At 39.6% G+C, this 13,287-nt stretch overlaps 1 protein-coding gene across 1 annotated transcript in view; it reads right to left on the bottom strand.

Moving 5' to 3' along the window:
- Positions 1-930: 930 nt before the first annotated feature.
- The window catches only part of Ahr (aryl hydrocarbon receptor), a 35,825-nt gene continuing 23,468 nt past the window's right edge, over positions 931-13,287 (bottom strand). Inside the window, exons 6-11 of the mRNA XM_052185933.1 lie at positions 12,893-13,023; positions 10,891-11,093; positions 10,163-10,272; positions 8,970-9,111; positions 6,455-7,757; positions 931-2,330 (exon numbers count right to left, since the gene is read on the bottom strand). Coding sequence (XP_052041893.1) covers positions 2,193-2,330; positions 6,455-7,757; positions 8,970-9,111; positions 10,163-10,272; positions 10,891-11,093; positions 12,893-13,023 — 2,027 coding nt within the window. The 3' untranslated portion in view covers positions 931-2,192. The remainder of the gene's footprint in view (positions 2,331-6,454; positions 7,758-8,969; positions 9,112-10,162; positions 10,273-10,890; positions 11,094-12,892; positions 13,024-13,287) is intronic.

Below are 13,287 nucleotides of genomic sequence, written 5' to 3'. Positions count from 1 at the left end.
AGAACATACAATATTGCTTTTAAAACTTTCAGTTTGATAAGTGTGTAATTAAATGCCACCATACTCACAGTGTCCAAAGTTTTTTAGTTTTTTGTTTTCTTTTAACTGAACATTTGTTAACATGCAGAAGAGACTGACAAAATGGTTTCTATGACAACTTTTAATGAAAAGTTTACATAGAAAAGTGGGATACTAATTCAGACCACCAGTCTAAATCCTTGGTGATACCTCATGCTGGAAGCAAATTGTGAAATGTTTTAGACAGTTTTTTTTTTCAATGCTTAATCCTCAAGGTTCAGAATTTTGACTGAAAATGCGTAGAAGTCAGAGACCTTTTTACCCAAAGGCATGCTTACATACATTAATTTTCTAAAAGAAAAAAAAAGAACCTGCATTCAGTGGCTCTCAACCTTTCTAATTCTGTGACCCTTTTATACAGCTTCTCCCGGTTGTGATCCCAACCATAAAATTATTTTCATTGCTGCTTTAAAACTGTAACTTCACGACTGTTATAAATTGTGATGTAAATATCTGTGTTTTCCAATGGTCTTAGGCGACCCCAGTGAAAGGGTCGTTCTGTCTCTAAAGGGAGTCACAAATTACAGGTTGAGAATCACTGCTGTATTTGAATACATCTTGGTTTGGGATCTCATCAAATTTTTATACAATATATGAAAAACAGATCCAGGCCCACGTCCTTCATATATTATATCTAAGCAGTGACAGAGACGATGACAGACAGCAGCATTGTTTCTTTAAGCCATTTGAGAACAGTGCATTTGGCAGAGTTTCAGATTTGCCATATTGGTAGCAAAGGTTGCATCACACAAATAATTTAATGATTGGAGGCGAACAAATTGTATTTATCATTATCTTAATGCCAGCTCAAAAGCCTCAATTCGTTATTTGATTTCCTTACAAGACACACTGAAAAAAAAAAAAGCATGAGGTAAGAACTATTCTTAAATGAAAACTGAAAATATTTTACAGATTATTTTGTTCGTTCCATTTATACAACGCACCATTTACTTCAGTCATTAAAATACCTTGCACCAAACATGGCGCCTTCCATCTTAACACTCCTCAGATAGGAGAAAAACCGGATAGCTTCCACTAGTATAAGAAGTGGAATTTATAGAGTCAATATCATGAACAGGACTACAGACCCAAGACAGTTTTTTTTTCTTTTTTAAAGATAATTTAGACCAAATAAAATGAGTGCTCTGCTTAATTTAGCTAACTAGTTCCACAAACTCCACCTCCCTCCACTGCGGCCTGAAGGACACAGTCACCATTAGCATTTCCTATGGTGGCCTTCTGGTCTCATCCTGGGGGTTTAAAGAAAAGCCAGTAGTGGTGTTATCACACTTCTCAGAAAACACCTTAAAATACAAGTGCTACTCTCTAACAGGATATAATAATTAAATAATTTTGGCAACATGTTATTTTCAAATTTTTCAACATAAGGCACAGAGGAACATCTAACGCACAGAAACAAGTATATTACACAATAAATAGTTACCTTTCAGTTATCATTTGCCCTTTATCTTAAGAAAAGGGTGAGTAGTGCAGTAAAACACACCTGGGTTCATAAAAAATGTTGGGTTTTGGGAAACTTTCTGTGTTCAGAAAGAATATTAATTCAGAAACGATAAAAAATATTTCATATAAAATACATACCCTATTGTGTTACAGGTAGATAGGAAAAAATAAAAATGTGAGGCACTTATATTAATAGTGCAGAAGGAAAACATTGAGATTTTCTTTTGATAAAAGCACCAAACCATTTTTTTTTTTAATATCTGGGACAAAAACAGAGGTTAAAAATATAGGAAATGGATTAGTCCTGTAACTCCGTATTTGGTATACTAACAAGAATCCAGAAGTTCAAAGCTCAAGATACTTCACTGTTTCTTCCCCTGGCTGAAGTTACTGGGCAGGGAAGAGAGTTCTCCACAGTAAGCATTATGCACTCCAAGGTGCTGAAACTCCACGCATGCGCATGCAATACAGCCTCTCCCGGTGCTGGCACGGAGCCTCCCATCTCATAGGTAACATCTATACCTACATTTCAGGTATGGTTCTAAACTCCTTTTCTAAACACAAGGATTGAAATCTGCTTTGGAGAAAGATGTCCAGCCCTCACAGTTCGGGTATCCTGTTCCTGAATGAATTTCATCCGGGCCTCGGAGCTACAGGAATCCACTGGGTGTGATATCAGGAAGAGGGCGGGCTTCGGTCATGTGATGGAGATGGGCAGCAGTCTGAGCGTGGCCGACGTTGCTCAAATCGGGCGAATAGGTTTCATTTAAAACACCCTGACTCTGAAACTGAAATAAAGCACAGCACAGCAGCTTGTTAAGATCTACGGAACACCTTAAAACCACATTTTAAGTCCTTTTGACCTCCGAGTTGTTCCGTCTCACAGTCCTTCACTGACTATGCTCAGGGGTAAATCTTTCATCATTCAAATCACACCGAGAAACACTCACATACTGATTTCTTTTGGAAGACCAGGTTTTACCATTAATCCTATAAGATCATTTAAAGATGGTACAGAGAATGCTATAACTATCTCACTTCATCTGCCCTGGGGCCCAGTGGGAAATTATGTGACACAGGGTTATTCAGTCCTGCCACCACCAATCAAAAACCTGGAGGCAGTGAACTAATTCTATCCAAACTCCTACATAGCATTTCAGATACCAGCACTTCTACCCAGATCTGGATTTCAAATGTTTCTTGCTATGCATGAAATGGTATACTACAGGTATCCTAATCCAATTTATTGGTAATAATGTGTTTAATACATTGCTCTGCAAGTTACCAAATCAAAAAGATGCTTGGCTGCTGTCCTGGCTAGTTGCCTCAGAGAGGAATCTCTCAGTTGGGAAAAGATCAAACTGTAGCTTCAACAGGGGCTGATTTTTTTTTTTAACAAAAACTTTTTAAAGAGAATGGATATTTCAAAAGAGACTGAACTTTTTATGTGCTTGCATTTGTAAAGACCTGGGGACTTTCAAAATCATTTATGTATTATATTGTGGTAGTAATCTTAATGTGATGTCTTGGGGAATAAGTGAGAAGGAAAGGTTCTGGCTGAAAAATGATGTTTTGTGTGTCAAGTGGACAAGGGGTCAGTTGCTCTGGCTCGTTTTATGTCAGCTTGGCTCAGCTGAAGTCGAAGGGGAGAGCAGCTGCTGCTGAGAAAGTGCCTCCACCAACCCGGCTGTAGGCAGGCACGCCTGAAGGGCATTTTCTCTCTCTTTTTTCTTCTTTTCTCTTGTTATCTTTATTTTTTCTCCTTATTTTAATTTTCTATATTCTTTGTTTACATTCCAAAAGCTTTCCCCTTTCCAAGTCCTCCCCTCCCCATATGTCCCATAAGTCCTCTTCTCTTCATCCATTCTCCTATCTTTCCCCTTCCCTTTTCTCTGTCCTGGTACTCCCCTACAATGCTTGATCAAGCCTTTCCAGGATTAGGGCCCTCTTCTTCCTTCTTCATGGGAATCATCCCCAGCTTGCACTAAGGACACATGCTCCACTATGTTCATAGCAGCCTTATTTAGACTAACCAGAAGCTGGAAAGAACCCAGATGTCCCTCAATGGAGGAATGGATACAGAAAATGTGGTATATATGCACAATGGAGTACTATTCAGCAATTAAAAACAATGAATTCATGAATTTTTTTAGACAAATGGTTGGAACTGGAAAATATCATCCTAAGCAAGGTAACGCAATCACAAAAGAATACACATGGAATGCAATCATTGATAAGTAGATACTAATTAGCCCTGAAGCTCTGAATACTGAGCATACAATTAGCATATCAAATGATTCCCATGAAGAAGGAAGAAGGGGGCCCTGATCCTGGAAGGGCATTTTCTTAATTAGTGATTGCTGCAGACCGAGGCTATTGTGTGGCTCTGTAAGAAAGCAGGCTGAGCCAGCTATGGTAAGCAATCGAGTAGAAAGTACTCCTCCATGCCCCCTGTGTGAGTTCTGCCTCCAGGTTCCTGTCCTGCTTGAGATCCTGCCACTACTGCTTTTGAGGATGGATGACCTGTAATGTGGAACTGTGAGTGACTGAAACTCTTTTCTTCTCAAGCTGCTCTTGGTCATGGTGTTTCATCACACCCTAACTAAGACACCTGGCCTTCTTAGACCAGTCTCAGTCAGAACTGCTAAAGAAGTGAAGAATGAATTTAACAGTTATAGTCTCCAGAACCTTCACATTGTGGTAGATAGTTGATGAAATAAACTAAGATTAAAATAAAAACCATAAAATTATTCCTTTAGTTGCCTGGAATTACTCATTTATTTTGCAGTGCTGGAGGCCCAGCGAAGGGCCTTGGGCATGCTAACCCACATCTACCACTGGGCTATCTACACTCTTGACCTTTTTATAAGCTTGTTCTGTGTCTCACCATTTTCCAGACTGTCTTTGAACTCACTCTACAGCCCCAATATCAGGCATGAGAAGCATCCTTTTGAGTTGCTGCTCAGGGTTGCCCTATACCTACAAGTAACATACAGACTGTGCAGGTTATATTCATATATTTAAGAATACACACACACACACACACACACACACACACACACACACACATCAATGAAAGAAAAGCAGCCAGGAATTTGAAAGAGAGCAAGAGGTGGGTGGTAGATGGAAAGGGTTGTAGAAAAGAAAGGGAAAGGGGAAAGGAATGTAATTATATTTTCATTTCAAAAAATAAAATAAATTATTTAAAAGAATAAAATGTTATGTGTATGGATGTTTTGCCTGCATGATGTATGTGTGTGTGTGTGTGCAACACAAGTATGCAGTGATCCAGGGGGCAGAATCCCTGGAACTGGAAATTATGCATAGGAATGAATTCCCACCTGGGTGCTGGGGATCAAATACAGGTAGGTCTTTTAGAAGTGCAAGCAAGGGTTAACTGCTGAGCCATCTCTCCAGGCTCAAAAGGTTGTTAGGTTCTTTTTTTTTTTTTGTCAGTGTCACACAATTACTCTTATGTACAGGTTACAATGTGACATTTGAATTCATCTTTATAATGTGTAAGCAAATCACAATTATCTTTCACGGTGAACACTCATCTACTATTTGCATTAAGAACATTTGGATTCCTTTTTTCTAGTGATTTTGAATCATATAATGAATCGTTGTTAACTACTGTCATCCTACTATGTTGTAGAAGACCCAAAGTTACTCCTGTTATCTGTCTGTTAGTACCCATTAGCCAGTCCTGCTCTGTTGCCATTTCCTGTATCAGAGGCATCAGCCTTGAAAGTTTCCAAACTAGGATGTGATAAGCAGTTTTGCTCTCTGTACTCTAAAATATCCTCTAGATGCACCACTTTGAGGAAAATACTAATATTACATTCTTTTATGGATACATTATATCCAATGCATGCTCAATACATTTTGTTTATAATGAATATTAAGTTGGTATAGTGGCTATTCCTGGTTGTCAACTTGACTATATCTGGAATAAACTACAATTCAGAATTGCAAGGCTCACCTGTGATCCTAATCTGGAGGCTGAGAGATACAAGTTTCTAACCTGGATCTTGGCATGGAGATCTTGAGGCATAGTGGCTATGAATTCCAGAGGATTAAGACAAAAAAGATCTCTGAGTTCAAGGTCATCTGGGATTAAAGGTATGGTGACACACGCCTTTAATCTAGGCCACACTCTCTGCTTGAGATCTACATAAAGACACTGGAAGAAGGAAGACTCTCTCTCTACCTTCTTTGACTGCTTGCCTCATGGGACTGAGCAAATACTAGATCCTTGGATCCATCTACAGCTGCTGCTAATCATTGTTGGGGAGTTAGACTATAGCCTGTAAGATCAATAAATCCCCTTACTATATAGAGACTACCCATACGTTCTGTGACTCTAGAGTACCCTGACTAATATAATTGGGCTATCAGGAAAAAGATTGGGAGAAACCATCATTTTTATACTCCATTAAAAATAAAAATCCCATACGATCAGATACAGCAGATGTGTTCACTATATAAAAGAACCAGGACTGTGACTCAAACCACACTTGTAAATGTCTATACTCAAACAGCAAACAGGGCAGTGAACTTCATGTTAGTCAAGATATTCTTAGACACTAAACCAATATATTTTCAAATAAACTAATATTTGCTAACAGAAATTTATTGGCGTATGCATGATATCCTCCTGAGTGGTAACAAAGAACAGCTTTTAAAGATTATGTTAACATCAACTTGTTTTTAAGAAAATTATTTAAAATAATGTATTACTCATACTATTTTAAGTTTATTATAATGAAGTTAATTATGTGTCCATAAATATAATAAAAGCAGTTCTGAAGTTGCCTGCTATCTGAAAGGGTTCTGACAATATGTTTAAATGAGATAGATGACGTGGAGATGCTTGGGCCTACAGGTTTATTCAGCTGTAGAAAGCCCTTACCTCACTTAGAAAGGCCTGGGAGCCTGGGATTTCAGGGCCGTACTGCATCTGGTCCACGGGGGCGAGCTGAGGCCCAGGCTGGCACTGATACAGGGACATGGCCCCAGCATAGTACGCCTGCGGACTGACCATGGCTGACTGTGAGTTTATCCGATGCCTTTGGTTTTCAGGAACTTGTAAACAACTGACAAAATCTAAATTCGAAGTAGTGGGATGCAGGGACGGTTCAAAATCCCTTCTAGTGAAGTCCAACTGCGCACCCTTGGAACATTCTGGTAACAGAGACTGATTGCAGGGAGCAAAGTTCTGTGTGTAAGGCATACTGTCCACCTCTGACTTGTAGGGAAATTCCTGAGTAGTCCCCTGTAAGGTGGAAAAGAGACCATAGTGCTTTAGCTCCTGCTGGGGACAGCTGAAAGACACGGGAGGGGTGGGGCTCCAACTGGCGAACATGCCGTTGACCTGCATGTGCTTCGTTCTCTGTCCCAGATCTTGCTGGGGGCGCGCCATCTGACAGAGCTGACGCTGGGGCTCCAGGGCCTGAGTTGGGTGCTGCTGAAGCTGCTGCTGTTGCTCTAGCTGCAGGCGCTCCTGCAGCATACAGCTGAGGTGCTGAGTCACTGGCTGCTGCTGCTGCTCCTGCTGCTGCTGCTGCTGCTGCTCCTGCTGCTGGCAAGCTGAGCTCAGCAAAGTTGAATTGTTCAGAGAATCCTGCACGTAGGTCAGGATTTCATCCGTGATGTCGATGTCTTTAAAGTCAACCTCAGCAGAGGAGTCAGTTCTGAAGAACTCCTCGTTCTGCATGCTTCTGATATCTTCAAAATCAATCCCTAAGTTCCTCATGATGTTGTACAAGTCATTATTTTTATTATCTGGGAAGAGCTCTGAGGGGCCGCCAGAGAGTGCAAGGTTCACGTCCTGAGCATGTCCAACCTGCTCATGTTTCAGCACAGTTTGACTTCCTGTGGCCGCCAGGCTGTTTTGCCAACTACTGGGCTCGCCCACAGAGTCCATGAGAAAATGGCTGTCTAGCGGTGCAGGGCTCGAAGGAGGGCACAGATAGATGGACTCATCCTGTTGGATCATGGCACTCATAAGAGAACTGGGGTGGAAAGAATCCTTACTTGGGGCTGACTGGGGAGCCCAGTCTTTCCTGCTAGTGTTGCCTTTGGTACGTATGGGTAAGGGATCCATTATGGGAGAGAAAGGGCTGGAGAACTCGTACAATACAGCCTCTCCGGTAGCAAACATGAAGGGCAGTGCCATACTTCGCTTCTGCAAGTGCTCCTGTCCTTCTTCATCCCTAACAGGGTAGGCAAGAAGGTCTGAATACGTTAGAGTTTGATCATACATGACTTAAGTGAGATATTTCTAAAAGGAGGGGAAAAAAATAAAAGGAACTAAAGCTGAGCTTGATAGCAATGAACCTGGATTTTATTTCGAACTAAATTATTCTCATGACTAGTGTTATGCAAATAGAGCTAAAACTATATAGAAAAATATATAAACACTGAAAAGGAAATATATCTAGATAAAATAATAACTAGGAGACATAAATGGACAACAGCAAATCAGTATTGAAATGTTTATGCCTGGAAGAGACTAATGATGTCAGAGGCCTGTAAGCTGTAATAATCAATGGTTTTATGAAGCAGATATCCACGTACCCCTATGGGTAATATAAACATTCACTATGGTTATAGGTTAATGACTCAGTTCTGTACAAATGTTAATTCTTACTTGAAAGAGTTATGTCCTCAAAATCCCAACAGTTTTTGTTGTTGTTGTTGTTGTTATTGTTGGGAATTTACTCTTTAATAAATGAGTTCTAAAGTACATTTGGAAACATAACAAGTAAAGAAGAACCAAGATAATTATGAATGAGAACAAAATGTACCCCAAAATAACAACAACAAAAGACATGTATGCACAACATAAAGATAGCACAATTAGGGCTGCAGGATTACAAAGAAAGCAACGGCAGTGGACCAGCCAGCAGCTCTAGAAACAGGACCACACACAGAAGCCTGACAGGCACTACAGTGCGGGAAGACTCTGTCAAGAGTTTGTCTCCTTAACAAATTCTGTTGGTTAACTTGATACTCAGAAAGAAGGAGAAAATCAGTCAGAAGGCTTACCTCTACCCAACTCCTGAAAAGCAATTTCACCAAAGATTCCTTTCTGGAATCTGTGAAAAACTTTCAAATCACTATGGATCTACTGTAACCAAGTTTCATAGTTTTCCTTTTATTTTTGAGATGACATTATCTCAACTGGAGGAGGAGTTGGGGATTTTTAGCTTCATCTACTTAGCTGTTCAATGAATCTGATCACTTTTGTCTTTTATTTTTTATTTTTCAACATTTCTCATCTTTGCCCTGCTCTTTCTAGATAAAGTATTTCAACTTTCCAAATTTTAGTTACAAGTTACACTGCCTTAAAATTATTTTTAAATTTTCATTTAAGAAGACTTATGAAAAAGAAACACAAGACATATTCTTTTCCTTATGCTTACGTTAGTGGTCTCTGAGTCGCGATGATGTAATCTGGTCTTCCATTTCTGTAAATCAAGCGTGCATTGGACTGGACCCACCTCCATCGACTGTGTTTTGCCAGAAGCCGGAAAACTGTCATGCCACTTTCTCCAGTCTTAATCACTAAAAGTAAACATTTACAACAAAGGTCACTACAGTCAGTCCAGTACATCCCTGCAGCCAAGCCCCTCTGTGGGGCTGAAGTGAGGCTTGCTCACTGGCTGTGAGAACTTGCTGCTCTTGCAGAAGACTTGAGTTTGTTTCCCAACAGGCACACTGGGTAACTCATGACCTCCAGTAAACAAGTCCCAGGGAACCTCATGTCCTCTCCCGGTACCCCAGTTCACCTGTACAAACTCCCACACAGACAAACGTACATACACAATTAAAACATAAAACATGTATCTTTTAAAAAGACACCCAGGTACATTTCCAGATGAATTCCATTAACCATCAGTTATGACAATATCTTGAAAACTTTTAAATACAGTAAACACACTGAAAGGCATAGAAATGGTCCCCCAGAATCTGTGCTTTCCCATTTTAGATAAAGCTTAATATGTAAAAGGTTAAGAGGAATATTGAGAACACATCAGGCATAAGAAGAGCTTAGCTTGGCGGAAAAGTAAACATTTTTATGTTAAATGAGGAATATTTTTAGTATTCCCTGACTTTATATTTTATACATATTATATACATATATATTTTTAGTATTCCCTGACTTTATATTAACATATATGTAGGGTGCCATTAAAGATCCCAGAGCAAAGCTTCATTAGCCAAAATAGTTACTTCCAGAATAATCATACCACACCATTACTGCATAACAGCTGTAGAGGAATTAGGAAGTAAAAAACAAAACTGGTTAACCAAACTAGCCTGGCACCAACGGGATTAATCCACGTAGTTCTAAGAAGATGCTATTACACACAACAAATTGAAATGCGTATCACAGTGCTGGGAGATGCCTCCTCCGCAGCTAAAGGTGCTTGCCACCACACCTGACTGTTTGAGCTTGATCCAAGGGATCCACAATGTGAAAGAGAATTATCTCCTACGAGTTGGCCCCTAACCACCACATGTGCACACAAAAGAATCAATAGAAATTTTAAAAGCTCAGTATGCTGTAGTACGAGTGCCGTTTGTCAGGTAGGTCACAGGAATTCCAACTCACTGCGGATGTGGGACTCTGCACAGTGTAGGATGTCAGCAGCATGGATGAACTGATACCCCGATCCTCTCGTGCACAGCTCTACTTCTGTATAGCCCAGAATAAGCTGCCCTCTGTCCAAATAAAAGAATCACATTGTAAAATAATCAAGGTACCTTCATTCGTGGTATGTGATTTCTACAACAGTCAAAATTTTCACATTATTACATAGAAAACATCCTTTTAATTTTAATTTTTAAAAATTTTCTTGCTTATGGCTATGAATGTTCATTTTCAGCTTGTTTTCTTCCTTTGAGTAAGGCCATTAACATTAAGATGGTCAAACATGAATTAATTAACTATGAAAGAAAAAATAACTCAAAAGCTAAATTAAAAACCTGGATGGCTCAGACTGTACTTCCGAGACAGGGCCTGCTAAGTCATTACATTGCATTCTTCCAGATGAAAGGATAAAAAAATTAAAATGCTTTAATATAAATCCTTTTTGGTTAACTAGTTAACTTTAGATAGTTATTTAATCTCTAAAGCTAAAAATTAAGAAATATTTTTACAAAGTGTAAAATAAACCAAGGACAGTAAATAATACAAAATAGTGAGATTATTCATCAAATTGATGAAATTATTCTAGAGTAGTAAGTAATATAGGAGCTATACCATGTCTCATACAATTGTAGACCTGGTAAAATAAAAGACACACTCCATGAATTCTGAATGAAAAAAGATTTCCTTACTTGGCATCACAACCAATAGGTGTGAAGTCTAGCTTGTGTTTGGTCCTGAAGATGAAGTTTTTGGTTCGAATTTCCAGGATGGATGGAGGCTGAAGTGGAGTAGCTATTGCAAACAGAGCTAGCTGTGGAGGAAGTAGTGCTCCGTCCTTCCCTTTCTTGTTCTGTCCATGAAGATACTTTAACCTCCCTTGGAAGTTCATTGCCTTAAAAAAAAGTCATTAAAATTAACAGTGTGTGTAACAGTTTCATTTTCAAAGGTTCCGTCATGTTCCTAGGGGTGAGGGTGAAGTTATGTTAAGGACAATTCCCAAGGCTCAGAACCACTAACTTAAGTTCACTTCTCTCTGTACAGAATGCCCGATAGTCCATTACAGATTTAAAAGTAGACTGGGGACGTGGCACTGCTAAGTGACCTGCTCTGCCCCCGTGTCATAACAGGAGTAACCTATCACTTCTGTGCCTCGAGCCACACAGCCATTCCCACCTTCCACAGCCCTCTGCACAGCAAGCACTCAATACATAGCTTAAGAAAAAAGAGTGATGATAAAGTCAAACTACACATTAATTTTCAAACATGTAGACTCTATATACCATAGCTCACCATAGTCTTTCCTACTGAGAAAAAAAGGTACAATCTTATTAAAACAGTAAAATGAAACATGTAAGACTGTATAAAGAATGCAGAGATCAAAGAATGAGTTTAGAAGACAGAGGCCAAAGAGTGTTTAGACATGGGTGTGGTAAACTCAGCTGATCTACACGTCTAAAAGACTATGTGACACACATCTGATAGAGCACAAGACAGAAGAAGCCCTGCACACCCAGAAATCCCACTAATCCCATTAACCAGTCTTAGGCAGTGGTGCTGGGAATGCCATCTCAGATTACAACTCTAAATCCATGTCAGCAAAAACAATTGTCAAAAATAATACACTAACAAAATGCACTCATTCGTGAGGTTTAATATAAGACCTTCTCTTCTTTTTTTTTTTTAAATTTATTGATATATTTTTTATTTCTCTTCTTAATGCAAGGCCTAACTCTTCTCTGCCCATGGCTGCAATATCACTGTCACTCTCAGTACCATGTGAGGTGGCTCCCTGGGTTATTTCCTGCAGGAAGCCTCCTATCAGATGCTAACTCTGGAACCATAAATATAAGCGTTTTAGTTGGCATTTATCCAAGACATGCATACATCTATGCTTTTCCCATGTAGTATTTCTCCCCCCTCCCCACAAATGCTTGACATCCTATTGAAGGCTGGCTATTTAATTCTAAGTCTTAAAAATTCTTTCAAAACACCCAGTATACAAGGTTCCATGTTATATCAATTGCTACAAATTCATCTTAAATGAAATGATAGGGTTCTCTGAGCTGTAGGAGACCTCAAAACCAAAATACTAGAGAGAGGAGAGAGGAAAAGAAAGAGAAGAGAGAGGAGAGGAGAGAAGAGAGAGGAGAGGAGAAGAGAGAGGAGGGGAGGGGAGGGGAGGGAGGGGAGGGGAGAGAGAGAGAGAGAGAGAGAGAGAGAGAGAGAGAGAGAGAGAGATATGAGCATGCAGTATATGTATTGGTATATGTTGTATGTGTGTGAGTTTATGTAGTATATGTGTTGTGTGTGTGTTAATATGGTGTATGTGGGGGTGAGTATGTGTGTGTGTGTTTATATGGTATAGGTGGTGTATATGTTGCATGAGTACCTGTGTGTGTGTGTGTGTGTGTGTGTGTGTATGTGTGTGTGTGCACATATGTGTGTACGTATAAACACCCAGGCTTCATCAGATTCCTCCTTGCAACATGCCCTCACTGTGTTATAGGTGCATATCACCATGCTGGGCTTTAAATGGGTTCTTGGGGTCAAAATCAGATCCCTATTCTTCAAGGAAAACACTGCACCACCTGGGCCAATTTGCTGGTCCTAAAATGTTAACTTTTAGTGACTGCTTTCTTTTATTATATTTAGTCATCTAAACTCATGATATTTTAAGATTATGCAGCTCACCAGAAAGCCAGATGAGTTATCCAGCAGGCATCTCAGCCGGCATCTGAAGCACCTCTCCATGAAAGGAGCGTTCTCTGGAGGAAGCTGCTCTGGCGAGTAATAGATTGCTGGCTGTGGGGTGCCATGGGCTTCTGTAGGAAGGAAAAGCAGTCTACCTTATATCTGCTGTGCAACCAAGGGGTTCAGTAGTTATAACTTTGACAGACTTTAAAATGGAGTATGTATTTTGAATTAAAAATACCATTTCAAAAATAATTGAAAAGCCACAAACACATTAACACTTCTACACTGTAGAACTTGCCTTCTTTTATATTTGTAACTCTGAGCTATTGCTGTCAACGATGTCTCTATCTATGACAGTGCTTTTGTTTTCTCACTGGCTTCACAGATTATCT

The sequence above is a fragment of the Apodemus sylvaticus genome, chromosome 6, assembly GCF_947179515.1.
Source record: "Apodemus sylvaticus chromosome 6, mApoSyl1.1, whole genome shotgun sequence".
Lineage (NCBI taxonomy): Eukaryota > Metazoa > Chordata > Mammalia > Rodentia > Muridae > Apodemus > Apodemus sylvaticus.
The sequence above is the reverse complement of the archived record's forward strand: the minus strand, read 5'-3'. Positions and strand labels throughout refer to the sequence as shown.